The sequence below is a fragment of the Talpa occidentalis genome, unplaced genomic scaffold, assembly GCF_014898055.3.
Source record: "Talpa occidentalis isolate TD23 unplaced genomic scaffold, MPIMG_talOcc4v2.1 talOcc4.2, whole genome shotgun sequence".
Taxonomy (NCBI): Eukaryota; Metazoa; Chordata; class Mammalia; order Eulipotyphla; family Talpidae; genus Talpa; species Talpa occidentalis.
Window position 1 is genome coordinate 116,596,336 of NW_023602073.1, and position 22,315 is coordinate 116,618,650.

General features: G+C 35.8%; 1 protein-coding gene across 1 annotated transcript in view; it reads left to right on the forward strand.

The window, feature by feature from the left end:
* Positions 1-10,295, forward strand: part of RFX6 (regulatory factor X6) — a 48,610-nt gene extending 38,315 nt beyond the window's left edge. Inside the window, exons 13-19 of the mRNA XM_037520296.1 lie at positions 718-827; positions 1,932-2,049; positions 3,502-3,624; positions 4,264-4,470; positions 5,684-6,196; positions 7,039-7,251; positions 9,509-10,295. Of these exons, the coding sequence (XP_037376193.1) occupies positions 718-827; positions 1,932-2,049; positions 3,502-3,624; positions 4,264-4,470; positions 5,684-6,196; positions 7,039-7,251; positions 9,509-9,684 (1,460 nt within the window). The 3' untranslated portion in view covers positions 9,685-10,295. The remainder of the gene's footprint in view (positions 1-717; positions 828-1,931; positions 2,050-3,501; positions 3,625-4,263; positions 4,471-5,683; positions 6,197-7,038; positions 7,252-9,508) is intronic.
* The last annotated feature ends 12,020 nt before the right edge of the window (positions 10,296-22,315 follow it).

The window sequence follows — 22,315 nt, forward strand, 5'->3', positions numbered from 1 at the left end:
TTCTACAGTGCAGGATTTAATTGTTGCTAAAGATAAAGGATGTTTCAGAGAGCAGGAAATCAACAAACTTAGTTTATTCATTAGCGCTCAACTCATCTGCTGCATTTAATGAAAACATTAGATTAAAAATAAATAGTCAACTATATATTTTTAAAGATTTATTGTATTTATTTATGCATGCAAGAACTGGGGTGTAGGCCAGAGGTGCAGGGGGTAGGTGGGGGGTGCTGAGAGGATTCACCAGAGACAGAATGGGGAGCAGAAGAGGCAGATCTACTGAAATATACAGTTGAGGGGAACAGTGGGTGTGACAGAAGAGGTCTGCTCTGCCATGTGGGTCAGCTCCCTGGCCAGGAATCGAATTCCTGCCACAGTGGCTGGCCTTAGCTTGATAGTGCTAAGACTTTAACCCCTGCACCACCAGGGAGGTCCCATTCATCAACTATATTAACAACTTATTCTTCCCTAGTATGTACATAATAAACCAAGATAATACATTTATGATTAAAATTTTGAAGAGTAATATACTGAGAATGTTTTTTTTTGTTGTTGTTACTGACCTCAGAATATGAAATTAATTCCTTTAAAAGTTTTAAGGTAATCTACCAGTCCTTACCTTTCATGTTATGAAACTGTTAATGGTGCCTACTTTTAGGTTTTCTCTTGGGTTCACAGTAGAGTGCAATATTTTCTTTCCTATCTTTTATTCCTGGATAGATGACTCAATCACTGTATTCCAAGAACTGAAAGATCTCCTGAAGAAGAATGCCACTGTGGAGGCTTTTATTGAATGGTTGGACACGGTGGTAGAGCAAAGAGTTATTAAGGTACTTTTCAGTGACAGACTCAGAAAATAAAATTTTTGTTAAGAGTAAATGCAGAACTGCAATTTCTGGACTGGCAGGGAAGAGGTGGCAGGCTGTGTAAAAATGCTTTGAAAGCTTTTGAAGGGAGAAGGAGCATGCAATAAACTATGGTAGAGGAATAAGTGTGCTTTGGTGGTAGAAAACTATGGTGACACACCTTAGAGGGAAAGTCCTATATTGTGAATAAACAAGCAACAGTGTAACATAATGGTATGTTACATGAGTAAAAAAATAAATAAATAAAATATTAAGACTGAAAGGAAGTAAAGATGAAAAGCTTTTGGACCGCTTCAAATAAAGCAGTCCAAATCTCAAAATATTTGTTATATGTGAGAGCCCTGGGCACGAATTCAGTTCATGCCTTTCCTGTTGTCAATAAATTTACAGCTGAGTAACATCAGAGGTGAAAGACTTAGAACCTGGAAACATGAGACCCTTTTCTAAAAATCAAGTTTTCATAAACAGTGACAGAAAACATGGTTTTCAGCATTGATATGTTTGACTTCCAGGAGTTCAGAATTTTGTGTTTTATGTGGGGTTGCTTCATCTCCTTCAGTTAACCTTCAAGTCATCCATCATGAAATAAGGCAATAAGAGCAAATATATCCATCACTAGTTGGAGTTAGCCATTCCATATCAAGGAAACTAGTTATAGTGTAGGGACTTTTTTTTCTCCTAGAAGGAAAACAGATTATCATTCAGGACCTGAGAAGTTTGAGTTAATCATTCACAGAAATATATAACCCTTTCTTCACACTTTACCTTCTGTTCTTTTTACAGCTCTATCAAAGGAAAATTATAAGATAAAATATTTTGTAAATTATCTCATTTTTTGTCTAATTCTATTAAGTAAAAAACCCTATAGAAGAGATCTATTAACTTTAAAAATGGCAACAAAGCAGACTAAAATTAAAATCCCTGGACAGGTCACTTTATTTGATGAAATAAATAGCATACCTTGCCATCTGTCCATTTGTCAGACAATTTAATTCCCTCGTGATCTAACATAGGCTGTATGCAGTAGAGGACAAATTTTATGGCTTCATGTTGTTCCTTTACTTTTAGACCAGCAAACAAAATGGAAGATCATTAAAGAAGAGGGCTCAAGACTTTCTGCTTAAGTGGAGCTTCTTTGGTGCTCGAGTAATGCATAATCTCACCTTGAACAATGCATCCAGTTTTGGTACCTTCTGTGCTTTATAAAAATCTTCTTAAATGAATTGAATCATTTATATCCCAGTCTCATTTCCTATCAGTTTTTAAACATGTGATATTATCTCTCAAATCACATCTGAACACCAAATCAGTAGAGAATGCTAGTTGTGAGCCTGGGTTTTGCCTTTAGACCACATGCAGAGTTAAATCCTAACACTGTTTCTCTTGGTGGGTTTTACCAAACTTTCCACTCACTGTACAAAGGACAGAATATTCTTTTCATAAGGTTGTGTTGGCACTTAAGTGAGGTGATGGATGTTAATAAAAAACAATTGCCCATCTCCTGGAAAATTCTTAATGAATAGTAGCTATCATCCTTACTTTTATCCGTGGTTGGATACATTTTCTTCATTAAATAAGCAAATAAACAAAAATCAATACAGTATTTTCCAAAGGAACCACACATTGCAATATGGGTAATTTTTACATCTTTTTCTAGGAACCCATATATTTCCACTCCAGAAATCAATTTCATGTTTCTGGACCATCTTTCCTTAATCCATATTGCTTGTGAAAGAAATTGATTCAAATTGTCTTTTGCAAAAGTAGAATTCTTTTTTCCTTAGAATTTCTGAGATTTTTATTTTGTAGTTATTCTAAATAGTGGACAGTACCTCTGCATTTAGTAATTGCATTGTGAGAAATCTTCACATTTTAAACAGATTGCAATTAACTACAGTTAAATTTTTTTATTTAATTTTCAATGCAATTAGACAAACTTGGTCAGCTTATATTGAGGGATGAACAAAATGTATTGAGTCTATTTTAAAAAATATTTTAACTATATTTAAGGCATGTTAAGATATACAATGAGCATTGAAGCCCAAATTTATTATGAACAGACTGATATTAGGAAATCTTTTGAATAGTTAAAAGAAGTTTAAGGTTTTCCAGGACATCATCCATATGAAAATTTCTCTTTAGCTTTTTGTTTTTTCTGTATCAAAGACTATTTTGTTTCATGCTAGAAAGACATCTTCTTACTTGATTTTTTTTTTCAAACCATATTGGCCATTGACTAATTATTTAGTAGAAAGTAAATAGAAATAGAGCATAGTAGAGCTCATTCTCTCTCCAGTTAAAGCTTATCACTCTCCAGTGTGTGCCCTCTTAAAGCATAAAGCATGCCTCACTTTCATCCGTATTTTCCTTTGATGTAATTAGTGGCCAAAGAGCTAGCAAGACAGTGCACACAGTGAGGTGGGCAGGCAGTCCACAGAAAGATTAGAGACCCAAGTTAAGCATGTTGGTCTTAGCAGGTCATTTAAAGTCCAACAAGTATTTGTTTATTTCAGTTGCTCCTTGCAGAGTGTTGCGAGATGGTCACAAAGATAACTTGACTTCTCTCTCTCGTTCCTTTTCTTTCTCTCCTTTATTTCATCTCACAATGTCCCCTTCCCATTCCCTGTCCATAAACAAGGCTCTTTCCATTTGATCCGAATGCTTCTTGATGAATACATTCTCCTGGCCATGGAGACCCAGTTTAATAATGACAAAGAGCAGGAATTACAGAATTTATTGGACAAGTATATGAAGAATTCAGGTAATTGAATATATAATATCTTGTTTTGTATGTTTCTTTGTTTAAACCTAAGTTCAAGAATTTATAAGAGCATATATTAAGCAGATTTATAATCAGGGTTTTCCCCCATACATGCTGCTACTAACAGAGTAAGCTAACACTATTGGAACAGTGTTTTTTCTTTCCTGCATTTATACATAGTCAGTGTACTTTCCTGAAAGGACAGAGATTTGATGTTCTTCACTTCTGAGAATTTAGATAAAGATGGAGGGTGACTATAGTGCAAAAATAACTAACTCCTGACAATACACAGTACAATCTTATAAATGGTGTAGAAATAATTTCTATAGCAATTTAGAGATGGGAGGGAACACATCTATTAAGTATGTAGTGATTTGCAATTTCAAGACTTCACTCCAGCATGGATTATGTAGTGGCCCCAGAGCACACCCCTAAGCTCATAAATCTGCAGCCAATCAGACCCAGCATCATGGCCAAGACCAGAGATCCACCAGCATTATTTCTCATAGAAAACATTCTCTAGAGTTTCCAGATTTATCACATAACCATAAAACATTTTCAGTTTCTTTTACTTTTACTTTCTTTTACTGTGAATTGGGGAATGACTAGCTTTCCTAATTAAAAAAAAAATATTTCCAGATGCAAGTAAAGCTGCCTTCACTGCTTCTCCGAGTTCATGCTTTCTAGCCAACCGTAACAAAGGAAGCTCAGTTTCCAATGACTCTGTGAAGAATGAAAGCCACGTGGAAGCAGCCTACCTTCCTCTGCCCCCCAGTCAGCCTGGAGGCTTGCCCCCTGCACTGCACCCATTCCCCACTGGCAGCACCGAAGACATGGCGCTCTCAGGTACACCGTGGGACCCCAAGATCCCTTAGGCTCAACACATCTCTCAGGAGCCCGTGCGTTTGTCTGTCCTCATAACCTCCAGACAAAAAGGCTTATCCTAACTGACTTATAATAACCCTTTACCTGTGTGGTTTTCACCAACTTGACCCTCACATTTTTATCAGTTCCATTATAAACATAGGTATCACACTGACACACTGTGTAAGTTATATCAGAAGTATGAAACTAGTTATCTTCATTTAGAGGAATATAAAATTAGATTAGGTGTACTTGAAATCCTTGATATGTTTTGAAGGTAAAAAAGTATGCTGTTTTTATTTTTAGTTTTGAGGAGACATGTTCCATAAAGAATTGGAATTTTAATAGTCTAAGGTAATATATATATATGTGTTGACGTATAATGTTGCATATCTGAAACTTCTATAACATTATAATGCAATGTTACTTCAATAAAAAAGTGAATTAAAAAATAGTTTAGGCTACTTTAGAATAACCATTATAATTTCATCTTGGTCTGGGATTCCTTTTGTGTTAAACTGAATATTTTATAACTTGAATTAGCTACTAGATAATACTTGCAATCTGCTTATTTCTACACGTCACTTTAGAAGTCCTTTATGTAAAACACTTCATTGGACATACTGAATTTTAAACCTGGAAGCATCTTATAGTTCAAGGGTCTAATTTCCCCAATGGAAAAATCAGATGCCCAGGGAATTGGTAACCTTCACAATTCTATTTCTTATCTCTGGTGTTTGCATGTTTTAAATTGACTGCTTTGAAGCCATAGCCATTTTGACATGATTCCCTTTTTCTTTTACCCAGAAAATCAAATCACTTACCAATCAGCTTTAGTTCTATTTCTAGATAAATGTAAGTAGCAGACATCCTGGCTCTTCCCAAGCTAGATATGAGCTTCATATCTGTAGAAAAATGATCATATCTGCAGAACAATGATCTTTATAGAACCTGCCTTCTAGACTTTCTTCAATAGTCACTAACTCTAAAAGTCTCCACTTTTGTGAAGCACACATGTGTTGTGATGGTATTTTTTAAACCTAGATTTTTGGTGTTTCCAAGTCCTGTTATTTGGGGAAGGTAGGAAGGAGTAAGTTGGGAAAAAGGATATATCAATAAATCTTGTCAGTAATAAAAGTCTGAGCCCATCTGTTTTAATGTGCATTAGTGAAAGCTTTGGTGATTTTTTTTCTAGATCAAATGGAGCTCCCCCAGAACACTGGTCATCTGATGACACCACCCATTTCTCCAGCCATGGCAAGCCGAGGAAGTGTCATTAATCAAGGACCAATGGCAGGGAGACCTCCAAGTGTGGGCCCCCTACTGTCCACTCCAACACACTGCTCCACATATTCAGAGTCCATTTATCCTACTCTTCCCCAAGCCAACCATGACCTCTATGGGGCCAACTCTAACTATCAGACTATGTTTAGAATGCAGCCCCAGCCACCATCAGGACTCTACCCTCATCGCCCAGAGCATGGTCGATGCGTGGCCTGGAGTGAACAGCAACTTTCTAGAGACTTCTTCAGTGGCAGCTGTGCTGGGTCTCCATATAACTCTCGGCCACCTTCTAGCTATGGACCATCCCCACATGGCCAAGATTCACAGAGTATGCAGTTTTTAAGTACAGGAAGCTACAATTTCCTGAGCAACACAGGGACTACCAACTGCCAAGGAGCAATATTGCCTCCTAATTCGCCTAATGGTATTGACATTTAAAAAAAATTTCCTGGCTTTTGAGGTAGCAATAAGGCAAAATCAAACATATAGTTCTACCTCTGCTGAGCAGCATGCCATCCCATGTCAAGCTCTAGAGATTATGAAACACATTTGAAACTAATTTCTCCAACTTATGAACATGTCCTTAACTGTGGTTTTATTAAAGTTGCCTTTCTGAATGTCACACATGAGGAAATAATACTATGTCAATATATATGTTTAAGACCAATCTTAATAGCTCCAGAGAAAAATGTTTTGACTCTTGAAAATATGTTTAGGAATTAATGTTTCTTCTGGAGAACTAGCAGCAGATTTTAAAGATTAGGATAAAAACCATGCTAATGAAACATTTGAAGTTGAGAGAGTGGAAAGATCTGTTGACTCCTTTAACCAGGAAAATAAGCTCTGAATTTAGCTCTCTTATGCTTTGCTACCAAATACAGACCAATCCTTTATTTACAGAAACATGAATCTGTAAATAAAATCAGTATTTTACAAGGAGTGCAATCTTTGTGAGAGACTAACAGTGCTCTTTTTATTTCATAGGTAGAATTTGTTAATTTAGATAAAGGAAATAGGAAAGGTATTCTGTGTCTCAAAATTAATAATAGGATAAGTCCTAGGTACTATAAAAAAAATACAAGAAACAGCATAGTAAACAATATCCACACATAAACACAGCCTGTCTCTATAGTAAGTATTGATGTGAACATAATAGTTACAGTAGAATATTTTAAGAGCTCTATGGTACTACCTAGTCTCTTTTTTCCTTCTTGGTATGATCTTTATAATATGTTAACAGAAAATTCTCAACATTTTCTATTACAGGATACTATGGAAACAATATAAACTACCCAGAGTCTCACAGACTTGGATCCATGGTGAATCAGCATGTTTCTGTCATCAGCAGTGTTCGCTCACTGCCTCCCTACAGTGACATTCATGATCCTCTTAACATTTTAGATGACAGTAGTAGAAAGCAGACTAGTTCATTTTATGCAGACACGTCATCTTCAGTTGCCTGTCGTCCTCCAGTAGTAGGTAAATTATTTTAGTAGTTCTTGAAAACATTTTAAAAAGTCATTAACCTCAGGTACACAGTATATTTTGGAGGGAGAAGTGTTGCAGTGAACTGGGTACTCACATTCCCACAGTTGATTTATCACTTTGGACCTAAAGTTACTTTTTTGTACCTGTTAGTAATACTCTTACTATATATTTTATATATGTGTGTGTATGTGTATATATATATATATATATATATATATATATATATATGGTATATGTGTGTATGTGTGTATACATATACATATATGCATTATACTGCTAGATCTGTTCTTCTTTCCAAAAAGAATAGTGGACATCTATGATGTGTGCAAAAATCAGTATCACCCGTCAAATCCAGTCTAAAAGACTGTAAGTTTGCGATAGCGGGAGTGATGTCTTCTCTCACTCTGTGTCACTGTGGGGCCCAGGGGCAGTGCCCACAAGTGCCTTTGGATCCGATATCTCCATCAATACCCTCCAGCCACATCCTGTTTAAAATATTGAGTCCTCTGACTGAGGTTGCTATCATTTTCTCAGTTTCATCGGAAATGTGATTAGCAAGCCTGTCAGAAGTGTTGTGATTTTTATTGTTCCATAACATACAGTTTATATAAAAATAAGCAAAGCAGTGTGTTTTCCGTGAAGTCCACAAGCATCTTCCTTCCACCAGTTTGCCATCTGTAAGAAAATTCTACAACATGTGCCAGGAAAGTGTCAGCCCCAGGAGAGTGGCTCCATAAATCAGTGAGGTGGAAGGGGGCCAAAACTGATGTATAGATTTAGTTTCTAAAATTACTAATAAGGTATCACAGGGCAAATATATAGCCAAGCAAATATATAGCCAGGGCAGAGTGCTACTGTTTCTATGAGATGTTTGAAATCTTCCAGTGGAAGGGATTTCAGACTAGCGTATGTAAAGGCATTGACACCCAACCATAGCATGAGGCAAAATGAGGTAGGTAAGTGCCGTCTCTCCACACTCAGTGTGCTTTTCCAATAATTCAATAGGAAGCACTTCTTCCCTTCCCGTGATGGCCACAGATGCTCCTGAGCAGAGTCTAGCAGCTCATCTCATGCTGTCTGCAGATGGTCATTGCTTCTAGGTTACTCTAATGAAGCAGAAAATTCCACTTCAGGAAGTTTCCTCACTGAGATACTAAAACGCACCATGTTGCTAGTGTTACTATTAGTGCTATTTACTCGTGGAGATAGTGGGAGCTTTGATGAAGCATAGCTTGGGTGTAGGGTAGAATCCTGGCTTTATTGTCAGAACTGGCTTACAAGGAAACTGCAAAGAGCGCTTCAGGGTAGAATGAGGAACTAGAGTAAGTGGGTAAGTAGTGCAAGAGAAGTTAGGAGCCACTCTGTTTCCTTAGTTATAAAACTTTTAGTGACAAAAAAGATGATAGAAAAATAAGGAAAACATCAGTGAGAAGGCAGCAACCATAAATGTAGGAAATGCAGTGTCAAGGAGTCAGTTGCATATTTTGAGAATGAACTAAATGCCAAATTACATTCTAGGAGTAAGAGCTTGGTAATGATCAGCAGAGTTTCTGTCTATAGAAAGTTTATATCTTGGAAGGGGAAGTTAAGGCATTGGATGCACAGACAAATGTATTGAAAAGAATTTCAGGTACTGTGAAGTTGATTAGAGTAAAATGACAGTAATAGAGGAATTGTTTTAGGTAAGGCAGTTTTAAGCATAGTGAATGCAGAAAGGAGTGTAGAACAATAAAGCAGAAAGAAAGATCAATTTACATATGGTCTTAGGAACCAGGGAAAGGAGGTAAGACTGTTCTAAAAGTTAAAGGAAGTCACTGCCACTTTCGTGAAGATGTCTGAGGGGTGAAAAAGTGGGGGCAAAGATGAGAGCGATAGACTGCTTAGGCGGCTGCTTCACTGGCCCTGTAAGAGAAGGGGGAGGTTTGAGCTACAGTTGTGGAGATGCAGCTGGAAAGAGGCAGTACATTGGGGATTTGTTTTGGTTATTGTTGTCCAAGTTCAAGTTTGACTTAAATTTGAGTTTCCTTAACTTAAAGTTGTGAAATGCGCGGAAGAAATAGCAATTCCTAGCAAGGGAAATGGAAGAAAAGATATGGGGATTGCTCTCAAATTGAATTTCATACACTCTCAAACTTAGTACAGCTATTTAGGCTAAATGCAAAACTAAATATAGTGGCTTACAGTGATTCGGCATTTGCAATGTAAAGGTCAGTCCATTTTTAATTACTGGTTTTATTCTCCCTCACAGCATCCAACCTACAAACCCCAATTCCTTCCTCCTCATCCCAGTGTATGTATGGAGCTTCCACTCAGTACCCAGCTCAAGAAACCCTGGACTCCCATGGCGCAAATGGTAGAGAAATGGTGTCCTCTTTACCACCCATCAATACTGTGTTCATGGGAACAGCAGCTGGAGGCACTTAATGAAACTTTAACAATCTCTACTGTTCAAAGATTATTCACTCAGACTGCCATCAGAGTAAGAATATGGAACATGCAGTGGCAGGACATCGTATTTCAAGTCATTGGTATAAAACTATGGCCAACTCCATAGTGAATGGAGACATTTGCAGAGTTTGCCCTGCACACAAATAGTTTTAAATGTGATCTTATTATTAATCTTAGATTCAAAATTATGAAACCACTGGAGTTTTAAAGATGCAAACATTTCAATTATGAAGATTTAATATGTCATGTGTTAATTTATTAAAAATCTGTGTGCCATTTTATCTTTGGTTCCTAACAAGAGAAAAGTTTATTTAATGCCTTGAAAATGACTTTAATTTATTAGGATCTCGGAATCATTGTTTACTATCCCTAATTTGACAAAACGTCAAATGTGTATGTTCTACCTCCTATGGAAATGTTTACAAGGTCAAGACTTAATTCAGCTTGGACCAGAGTTTCTTGGCTTTTAATTCCTGTGTGTTAGTGTCATGATTTCTGTTACATAGCAGTATTCCAATTCTATGTAACTGATGAGATTTTACATGCTTTCCTCTCTATTTAACAAAGATAATAAGAAATAAAAGGAAAATATATGGAAATATTTTTAAAGACTGGGTTACTCTTTCAAGGTTGATACTACTTCTGAAGTGTACTGATGATTGGCAGGCAAAGGCTCCGTTGAATATCAAATTAAAGAATAAAGCCATTTGGTCAAAATATAATTTAAGAACATTTGTATATCAGATCTTTACACATAAAGAAACTGTATCTTGTAGACCATTTGAGTTTCTACAGATTTGGAAAGTCTCTAATCAAGTATTTTGTTTATAAACTAAGAGTGAATGAATGTTCAAGGACCATCTGGATGAACAGACATTCAGAAGTGAAGGATTAGTTACATATAAATTAATACAATTTGATACACCATCTAGCTCTGTTTCTTTTTCATGTTTTGGCTGAAAGATCTGTTGTAAAACTCATCACCTATCATAGGAAACTTCCATTAACTTTGCAGGCTTCTTCTGCAGTCTTACAACATGCCTCATATTATTTATATTAAGAATTAGGTTACACCACAAACCCTGGATATATTATAAATAGATCTATAAGCCCCAGATACTCATTATACATTATGATGTAATTTGGTAATGACAGACTGTGGAGTTGTTTTCAGCAAGCAAAAAACAATTATCCTTGGATTTATGTGGGGGTGTTGCTACCATTTTCTCAGCAGCATTTTTCAGTAGCATTTGTGCTTTGAGATAATTGAGAAAACTTTTGCATCTGTAACAAAAGTAGCAAACTACATACTCTCTTTTTTGCTATAGTAATATTTGTATAATTATAAAGAGGAATGAAACAATTAGGACTGGGACTGAAGTAGCAAATAAAATGGCTTTAAGAAGTGTTTAGACTAAGTCTTGAAAGTTAAGAACCAAACTCCCATTGTCTAGTAATTAAATATACAGTTAGCATATTCATCATCTATGATGTGTCAGGCACACTGGAAAATCAAACATGAAAAGAAGAAAATGAACATGTAAAAATGAAAAGACACTACCCATAATTTTAATAAATGTTGATATAATGATGACCACGGATGTAATAGAAAAATCTCATTGAAGATTTTTGAATAAGAAGCAATGGGGGGAAGGGAGTAATTCTTAGGGGCATTATCAGTGAAGAGAGAGAAGAGTTGTACTATGGAGGGGAGGAATAGCCTGATTGGGAGACTACTTCTCTCATTCAGATGTCTAGGAGATAAACACAGAAGCTGCATGGAAGTAGAGTGAATATGAGTGGGAGAGAAAGAAATACGAGTATCATTTCAAAGGCACTTGAACAGTATCTCATAAAATAGGTGAAAGATTGATGCCTGACTAGATGTAAGGAACACACACAAAAGAATGTGTCAGTAGTGGTGGTGACAGGATGCAAAGAATTTCAGTGTGAATAGTTGATCATATTTTGATTTCACCTTCGTGGATGAGGAAAACTCATCTAAACGGGGAGCAATGTCCCTGGGTTTCTTTTGCATCTGGTGATAATAAGATGCTGTTTTGATATCAAGAAGCTCTTTCCCCCAGACAGTGGGACTGGAAATTATCTCTATTAGATGCATCACAATATTTCTCAATGGAGAGTTTCATGTAGAACATGTAGAAACTCGATTTTTGCGGTACTAGTTTGCATATTACCCAAGATTTTGTATGTCTGTCTCTCAAAGACTAAATGCCAAAGCACTACCTCCCAATTTGACTCATAAAAAACATCTCTCACATTTCCAAATGACCCTAGGAAAGCAGTGCCACTCCTATATGAATAAGGTGTAACTGCATTTTGCTTTTTACCTAGGAATTTCAGACATTTAATATCTTTCTGCTACACTCATCATTTAAGAACTGTTTTCTTCTTGGATCTCAAACTTGAATGTCCAAGGCAATTTCTGCTTTTCTTTATATTATTTTGACATAGTTAAAGGACCTTACCTAGTTTTTCAGTGTTTGTTTTTTTTTTAAGTAAATAAGGTATATTTATTCTTAGAAGTTGTGAAGTATCAGTTATAAAGAAGTGACCAGTTTAAGCTAATACATACTTGAAATGCAAAATTAAGATTAGAAATAAAAAATACTAGGTTTATGGCCTCCCTGATGGCGCAAGGCATTAAGATGCAGCCTATGAAGCTAACTGCAGCCACTGCAAGCACAAGTTCGATCCCTGGCCAGGGAGCAACCCACATGATGCAGTAGACCTCTCTTGACTCGCCTGCTGCTCCTCTCAGCAGTGTATTTCAGTCAGTCCACCTGTTCTGTTCCCCACTCTGTTTCTGGTGAATCCTCTCACACATACCCCCACCTCTGGCCTGTACCACAGCTCTTGTATGCATAAAAATAAAAAATAAAATCTTAAAAAAAATAGTATGTTTATAATTCAATTCTTAGGATGCTATTGTTTGACTCTTTTAAAAGCATTTTTTATAAGATTTTATTTATTTTTATACAAGAACTGGGGTACAGGCCTGATGCGCGGGAGGGTGAGAGGATTCACCAGAAACAGAGTGGGGAACAGAACAGGCAGACTGATGAAATACACTGCTGAGGGAAGCAGTGGGCGAGACAGGAGAGGTCTGCTCGCCATGTGGGATTCTCGCTGGCCAGCAGGGATCGAACCCGCACTGTCCCCCGGTGTGGACAGCCTCACAGTGCTGCGCTCAACTGCCTGCACCACGAGAGAGACCCTATTGTTTGACTCTTATAATCTAAACAGAATCACAGATCAGACTGGATCTGGTTTATCTTTTTCTTTCCAGGTAGTGACATGCCAAAAAGAATTAGAACTTTCTTCAGTGATATATTCCGAGTATACTATCTGGTCAGAAAGGATTTTCACAAAAATTACTTCAGTTAACCTCCAATTACAGTAGGAATATAAACAGTTTCTCTTTGTTTCTACTTTGGGATGAAAGAGCTCATGAGGCTCTAGAGGTCACACATGTCAAGAGCCTGTTCTGGAAACGGGGCGGGGGATATTCATTGCCATCTTGCCCAAAGGGAACAGGTGCATTAGCATTCAGTGTCAGGGCCAGGGATGTGAATATCCTGAAACGTGTAGGGAGATTTACACAAAGAAGAACTGCCTCACTTCAGCAGACAATAGCATTTCTTGGAGTAATGGAGATAGACCTATAGGCTGTGAGGTGATTGCCCCCAAGCTGCAAATGGCAGCGCTCTATTAAATATTATCTGACTAACCCAGATCATCTCTTCCAGAACTGTGACTGTGAAACTCATGCACACAACCTAGACAGGCAGAGGAGTAAGGCTAGAGGCAGAGAAAGAAAGAAGGACTAAAGAGAAGCTGAGATATGAGAAAGGTCCAAAAAGCAAAAACTGGAGGGGGAGTGTGGTGAGGGGACTCAAAGAGAATATAGAGAAAACAGCTATCTACACCTGTTGTAGGACACCAGGGCTGTGGCTGACACAGTCACCATCCTCGCCAGTAGAGAACAAGGTCTGATTCTCCTCTGCCAGCTTGAATCTGCCCTTTAGAGTCCTTCGTGGGCAAGTGTTCATTTATCCACTCAGGGGACAGCTGCTTTGACTACACCACCAGCCCATAGAAGCAGCATTTCCTCTTCTTTGAATGGGTGGTGGGAATTTCACGGGGAGTATAACCGAGGTGAAAATGCATACATTGTCCAAAAATGAAAAATGATGTAAAAAATACATAAAAGAAAATAAAAGAAAAAAATTAGAGGCTCATTGATTGTTTTTCAACCATTGAATCTATGATCATACAAATGCAGTCAACAAAATAGGACAAAGACTACTATGAATTCTTGAAAGCGAGTCTAGGTAGTACATCACATTTCCCCCCACACCCCCTCACAGATCCAAGAGAGAGGGAAAATGGGAGGGAGGAAGGAAAGAAGGGAGGGAGGGAAACCTCCCAATAAATGAAGTTGGAAATCCAAACTTTTAAGTTCCAACTTTTTAAAAAAGCAAGAGGAAAATGACAATGATATGCCTGAACTCCCTGGGATATCACAGGTTTCTAAATCACAGGCATGAAATTGTCATGAAAGTCTCTCAATAGCAACTGCAGCTCTTAAAAGGCCTGGAGGAGTAAACTGTTCTACTGCATTTTGAAGGTGGATTTACAATCCTGGGTGAGTTATAGAAATTTAAACAAAAACCTTCCAGAAAGTAAACAATAGTGATTATGACATTGAGGACATTTTGTGCTTTGGGAAAGATAAGAAATGATGAATTTATATAAAAGGTTATTGTACTATCTCATTCAATTATTGAATTCTAAATTAAATCCTAGAGTTTGTAAATGGCAGAGAACACAACCTGTCTGTTTCAAAAGCACACTGATTAAATGAAAAGAAAATAAATTTCAGTTACTCCTTGATTATAGGCATTAGCAATGGCTGGAAAAGATTGGTAGTTGCAAATGGACTCTAATGAATAATTTATTCATGAATTTTGATATATTTGATAACAGAATAAGATCTTATCCTTATTGTGATTGATTAGAAGTTTTTCAATTAGTTTTCTAATATCAAAATCCTATAAATAGTACTTAATTTTTTTCATCTTGACTACATAATATTATGGTAAAAAATATTCATTATAAAAAAATCTATTTCCTAGAATTGCCAATAGTTTGCTTGGTTTTTACATATAATCTAATACAGCTGGAGAGATCTCTTATTTTTCCCCCAAATTTTTCTTCTAATTAGGTTTATAATTTCAATCCTATCCATGAAGATGTTTATGAAGATAAAATTTTTGACCATTCATTAATTTAACCTTTTTACTTGTCATATCGGAAAATTTTACTGAAAGCTGCTCTGTCCACTCAGTAGCATGGAAAGCATAACATACATATGTGTGTGTGTGTGTGTGTGTGTGTGTGTATCACTATTTTTCAACAATCCAAGGTTGAAAATAGGCTTTAAGTTCCTTTTATGTGTTCTATGACAACACATAATTAAGGTAGTTAATCTCAGATTTTCTTCATGGAGATCTTAATTTAGATCTCTTTAAACAATCGTTTCAGTCAATAAAACACATTTTGATGCTATTTTCTATTTTTTCAATATCTTATTGGTTTCATACAATGATCCAAATTCAATCCCAGACCTTCTCCCTTGAAAGCGGTATTAAAATATAAAGAGAAGGAAAAATATGTTCATGCTTTTAAGAGGTGTTTTCCTATATTGCTGATTTAATTAATTTTAACCCTAAAGTGGAAGGAAACTAAAGGTGAAAAGGTCAAAACCAAGATTTCTCAGCATAATGTGGTGACTTTACCTCTTTTCTTAAAATAAATGTAAAGTCACTAAGTAAGAATTGGTGAGGAACACATTTACAAGAGTGAAAAATTAACTACTCAATATGATACCTGCTCTAAAGTAAAGAGAAACCATTGTTTTTTATTAGTTAAAAACAAGGGTGGTTTTCTTACCAATCAATAGTGAAAATGAGGGTCAGAGATTTACAGCCTTCAAGCATCTTTAAACACACTGGGGCAAATATAAGCTCTGTGGGCAGTTTGTTAATCAAGATTTGTCATGATGTTTTGTGTACTTTAGCTTATTAATGCTTTCCACATTATCTCCATGGAAAATAAAACTGTTTCCACACTTTATATTAAAATGTGCTAAGATTTCTTGCCTTTGAATTTTGGAGGTAATATATTTGCCCTATAGGTCATCTCCTCTCCCCACACATGCTCTTTTTCACTTATTGTTGTCTGACTACTTCTGCAATTTCTAGCATTCATTTCACTTTCCACTCCTTGAAGAAATTTCATTTAGAAAATGTGCCTGAAGAGATTGCCTGATGTATTTTATGGGAAGCTTAGTACTTAGTTGCCTGAGTAATTAGTGGCACTTGGACATCAAGTCTAGTAGACAAAGGCCTCTGAGGGTAACTGATCCTTCTATGAAAGATAACTTTTAGCATGTCAGATGGTCCTCAAGGGGTATAAGGGAAAAATGGCTAAGAGCTGCTTAGTGAATCCTAAAACCCCAGAAGTGTAGCTTGTCTTTTCCATTGCCATGTGTCTTGCCTTAGCAAAACTCCTATATAGCTTTTTCTGGATTCTATGCATCTGAGGATATGAAATCCTCAAATATTCAGAGATGGTGCAGCAGGGAATGAGAAGTGTCAGGATGATGTTGGCTGGTCTTGAGAGCTTAGGAAAAGCATTATCTCAAGATTCCAAGACTTACCTTGGAATTGATTTTCAAGTTTCTGCTAAAATACAAGGACAATATTAACATAAAATGTAATTACAAAAGAGAGGGCAAGATGTGTAGTAATTTAAAACACTTACTACAGACTCAGACAAATCTATGTTTGAAATCCCATTAGCTATGTGACAAAAAATGTTTCTGAGATTCACTTTGCTCATCTACAAGATGGGCTGAGGATAGTTTCTGCCACAGGTTTTTTGTGAGGATCAGATGCACTGGAACTTACAAAATATTTAATGTAGTGGTTTCTGATACCTTGTACAAGCTTAATAAGTAAACTGCTATTAATTATTATCATCATTCTTATTATTCAAATCCTATGGGATCGGCAGTATTAAAGAAATGCAAACCTTGTATCTTTATGTTTTCACAGACTGCTGTACTGCCAGAGTTGTCTAGCTAAAAAACCTAGGCTGGTCCTAATTAAAGAAGAATTTATTATGTAAAAGTAAAGGAAAAAAATAACAAAATGCAGTAAATGCTTCAATATGGTTACACAGGTGACAAAGAACACAATATGACCTGATTGTTAGATATAAAGACATGATTATAATATATAAAAATAATTTGTATTTGTACATATCTTATTGGTTTCATACAATGATCCAAATTCTTCCTCAATCAATAATTCAGAAAAGGAAACCATCTGTTTTTTCCATCTGATTGTCTTGGTTTTAATAGACTTATAATAAGCAGCCATAAAAATGAAGATTTTTTTTGTGAAAATTTCCTTTAGGAAGAAAATATTTTCATTATTTTATTTGTCCTTAAAGTTGGTCAAATTAGTATTTTAAAAATGTAAATGGTTAAATGTATGTTATATTTTATTCATTTTATAAAAAGTTAAGAAAATTTGCATAATGGCAGATTTATAGTCTTATATTTAATTATATCTCTATCTATATTAAATCAAATGAACCAGTCACCACAACAGAACGGCAGATTGTCAGATTGTATATGACTATAATACAAGCTATTCTGCCTAAAAAAGAGAAGAAGCAAAAAAATAAAAATACTAAGAATGAAAAAGAGAAAAGTATCACAGATCTCTCAGATCTAAATAAAGATGTTGGGGGGATATAATGAATAGCTATGCCATTTATTTAAATAAGTTAGTTAAATTACCATTTATCAAAGTAAGAAATGTAAAGTCCAAATTACCCTAAATAATTAAAAATCAAAATAATTTAAAACATTCACATCAAGAAAATTATAAGTCTGCTGCCTTGGCTAGTGAATATGTAAACTAACAAAGATAGTACAAGGTTATTAACATGTCAGATATTTCTAATGCCTTCATAACTACAAGGTTAGTGACAAAGTGCTTTCTGTTCTTTTTAATATTATAAGGAAAACCTTTACCCTAACTAAATATACTCTGTCAAACTATTAGGTTGAACATTCAGCTGCTGATTACTAAATATCTCCTTTAAGATGTTCTGTCAGCACTTGAAGCTCAGCTTGTACAGACCTGGAGCCACATGCTTCTTTCTCAAATGGTGGTCTCATTTGTTTCCCTGTCATCATAAAGGAGCTATGGAAATCAGAAAGCTGAAAATCATACTAAACTCTCCCTCATGCCCCTTCTTCCAGTCCCTCTTTTCCTTCTCATTATCTTTCTGAAATCTTAGCTCATCCTCCTTGCCCTCAGATACAATTCTCCATTACAACACATCGATTTTCCAGATTATGGTATTATTCCCAACTCAAATTTGCTTCTCCAGCACTTCCAGAAGGATCTTCCTAAACACACACTACCTCTCTGCTCATGAGTCTTCCCTGGCTCCTCTTTGATTTCAGGACAAGGCCCAAACTCATATACATGAGTTTAAGGCTTTTTTGCTTTTCCTGCTTGGACCTAATATTAATCAATATAATGTGCTCACTGGAACTTTGTCTGCAATTGAAAGGTTCATAGGATTTTTAGATGTCAGAAGTAATCACTATGTAGATACTAGGATTTCCTTTATGTTTTGTGGTCAAAGTAGGAAGTATAGGAATATGAATGATAAATGGTCTATAGAGATGAAATGCTTATAAAAATCAATAGCTTTAATGGCTCTAAAATATTTCAGGGCATTAACATTGGCACAAACAATGTTGAAGGAAACCTTGTTTAATGGATATTTTTGGCTCAATTCTCAATCTTTCTAATGTGTGGTAAAATAATATTGAAAGATGAAGGAAATAGATCTTAACAGAACTCAATGACATGTAGGCAGATAGAGGCTTAACTGAGGCTGAAGTTGAGATTTTAAAAAGGTTAATACATAAAGGAATTCAATAAATGCGATAAATTTTCTTCCTTTTTTCTCTCCCTTTCCTGAGGTTGGCCGATTCTTATTCAGCTTCCACTATAGACATTGCATTCCCTAAGAAGTCTACCCTGAAATCCTAAAGTCCAGGTTAGTGTTTTAACTACTTGTCCCTTCTAGGTGCCATACTTACCACCATAATATTTATCATATTATTTTTCTGTCTCCTGAACTAGACTATAAGCTCTAAGCTGGCTGAGGTGATTATTGAGTTTATTGATGTATTTCCACAATAAATACATATTTAATCAATAGTAAAGGTGAAAAACACATGTAAACTCAGAGTGAATAAACACCTTTGGGTTCATCACTCAAGACGCCCTCTATCAAATGATAGAGAGGATAAAATTTATGAAAACCAAATTCATCCTGCTATAATCACCAAAAGTATCCTTTGGAGAAGGAAATTTTACTACTTTCCTCTTAGTCTTTAGATTTTACTTTGAATCATAATGTTGAAAGGCAAGGGGATTCTAAGATCCAACTGTTTAGAACAGTATGTCCTCAGCAAATATTGATTAATTCACTAATTGGTAGATTGAGAAGGTCTGCAAGACGCCTTTGTCAGTGGTGAGATCCAGGTATACATCTCAAATAAATGATTTCACTTTTGCTCAAGGAGACAGATAATAGGATCGCCATTACACCATTGTTTGTAATAAAAAATTAGGATTCCATACCTCAAAATAACATATGATGTTGTAAGCCAATGTTACTTCAATAAGAAATAAGAATAAATGAATTAGAATCAGCTTAAACGACCATCAAAAGATGGATAAGGAAAAGTAATTCATGCAATGAAATACTTATACACTTCAGGCAAGAACAATGAATTAAATCTATATCTATTAACAGGCATCAATTGTGAAAAGATCACACTGAGTGAAAATAACAATCTCAAAAGAATAAGTCTAATATTCACATAAACTAAAAAACATGAGACAAAGTTATTTATTGTTTATAGACATATATATGTGGCAAAAGTATAAATATGTGGTTAGATGGTCTATATATTATCTTTGGGGAGGGAAGAAGGTCAATAAGACTGGGTGAAGTTTCAATGATATTACAAAACTCTTCTAAGATAAGATTTGAATAGATATGGCAAAAAATTACGTATTTGTGAAAGTGCAGTGATGGATAGATGCATTAACTCTCTTAAATGATTCTGTGTTCTTTTCAGTAAATTTAATTATTTCATCATCATTTCATAAATTACAAGTGAGAAAATAAAGCCACTAGAGGGGAGAAACGATGCAGTTTCAAAATTAAAACTTTATAGACATTTGTTCAGCAATGCATCAGTGAGCAAAAATAAAATGTTACTGAGAATCAAAGGTTATTGAAGTTTCATTAGCAAATATTCATATCTTGAAAAATTCAGTTATGGTTTTGTTAAAAAATAACTTCTTTCCTTCAGAAAATTTAAATATTTCTCCTAATTAAAAAAAGCAAAAGATGCTCAGAAACGCAAAATAAGAGGGAAATCAACATATATTCCTATCTCTTATAAGTCAAATCTATAAATAATTTTTACATACATGTGCATGCACATATATGTGTTTGTGTATACATATAATTTAAGGCATCTCTCTGTACTTACCAGTTTACAATTAGTATTATATAATTAATATTTTTCTCTATGTTATTTACTTTCTTTTGACAGATTTTTATTAGTTGTTCAAAATTTCAAAGTATGGATTGCTATATTTTGCTTTACCAATTCCCTACTGTTGAATATTTAAGTGACTACTAGACTTTAGAAAGCAGAGAGAGAATGATTTTCTGGTTCACTGGAAATAATATGATCTAGGATATTTTCTAACCCAGTACTATCATAATGTCTGATGTCCAGGAGAAAAAAAATCCACTATAATATTCTGGTCAGCTCCTAGCATGTCTGGGAATTGGCGTGCCTACGCTAGAAATCCTACATTGAGTTCTACCTGCCTACTCAGGAGGAGAAGAAAAGGGAGGTCACAATGAAAATATCCAAAATAAAATTCCTAGGGGATGACCAAACTATTTAAATCTTCTTAAATAAAAATTCTTTCCAAAATATTAATCATTCTAGTCACTGGATGGGGTCCTTTTAATTCTTACAACAACCCTATGTAATAGCATTCATGCTGAATGTTAGGAGAAACTGTGTTGATTCTTATTGGATAATCACAAAATAGCCTTGTTAGACTAAATACCGAAAAAAAAAAAAAAAGACCTTCTGAAACATGAACAACCATGTTCATGTATCCAGAAGAATATGAAAATAGTCTAGGCAAGAGATGATTAACACAAGGAACAACGGAGAACACAAGCAGGTAGAATCGAAGTAAGGGCAAATACCTTTAAACAATTACATGAAATTCAGACACTGTGGATGTCCTGATTTGATCCACTATCAATGGCAGTGTCACAATTTATTCTTCAAGTTCAGTTAATATTGATGAGGTTATAAACATGACTTCCTCCCTTGAAATTATTTCTCCATGCAAACACACCTCTCAATAGCCTAGCAACTCATCTGCCTTCTGCTTTCAAGCTAGATGTATCAGACATTCCCTTAGATAAAAAGGAATGATATAGACACACCTTCTACACATCCCTGTGGAGGAATAAAATTCAAATTTTCACTCAAGGTCAGTGAAAATAATAACGTCCAACATTTAAGGCCTTTCCTAAGTTATATAAGGAGACCATCTCCTGTTGGCCTGATTTTTTTCTGAGGCAAGTCTGTATGTTCTTGTTTCTGCTGGAGTACCTGAAATTCATAGAAGAAAGCCCCATATATCGGCCTCCCTGGTGGCGTAGGGGTCAAAGACAGTGCTGTCAAGCTGTCTCCAGCCACTGCAGCACAAGTTTGATCCCCAGCCAGGGAGCAACCCACATGGCGCAGCAGACCTTTCCTGTCTTGCCTGCTGCTCCCCTCAGCAGTATGTTTCAGTTGATCTGCCTGTTCTGCTCCCCACTCTCTCTGGTGAGTCCTCTCACCACCAACCTCTGTGCCTCTGGCTTCCACCCCAGTTCTTATATGCATGAATAAATAAATCTTTAAGAAAAAAAAAAAAGAAAGCCCCATATATCACATAAAAGGGGGTCCTGGAATTTCTGGGATCATTGCAATCTGTATAATCAGTAAGGAAGATACTGCTGTATTACAGGGAAAAAATGATTAAAACTTCAACTCCTGTGATGAATCCAATAGGTTAAAAAACAAGAAAAGAAAAGATGTGGGAGATAGAGGGAGGCAGTGGTTGGAGATGAGAGAAAGAAAAGGGCTGATTGAGCAACTTGGTAATGCCAATAACTGATAAATACAGGAAGTGCAGTGAAGAGTATTCTGTGAAGAATATCCAGGTAAAGAGTGGCAAGGAGAGATGGAGATAACACCTGGACGCACCAGAAGGTGCCTCCTTATTCAGGCACGACTGCATCCTTGTAATGCACTGCTTGCTATTCTTATTCCCCTAGTTATTTGCCTGACATTCTCTATTTTCATATTAATTTGTTATCTATCCACTTTCTC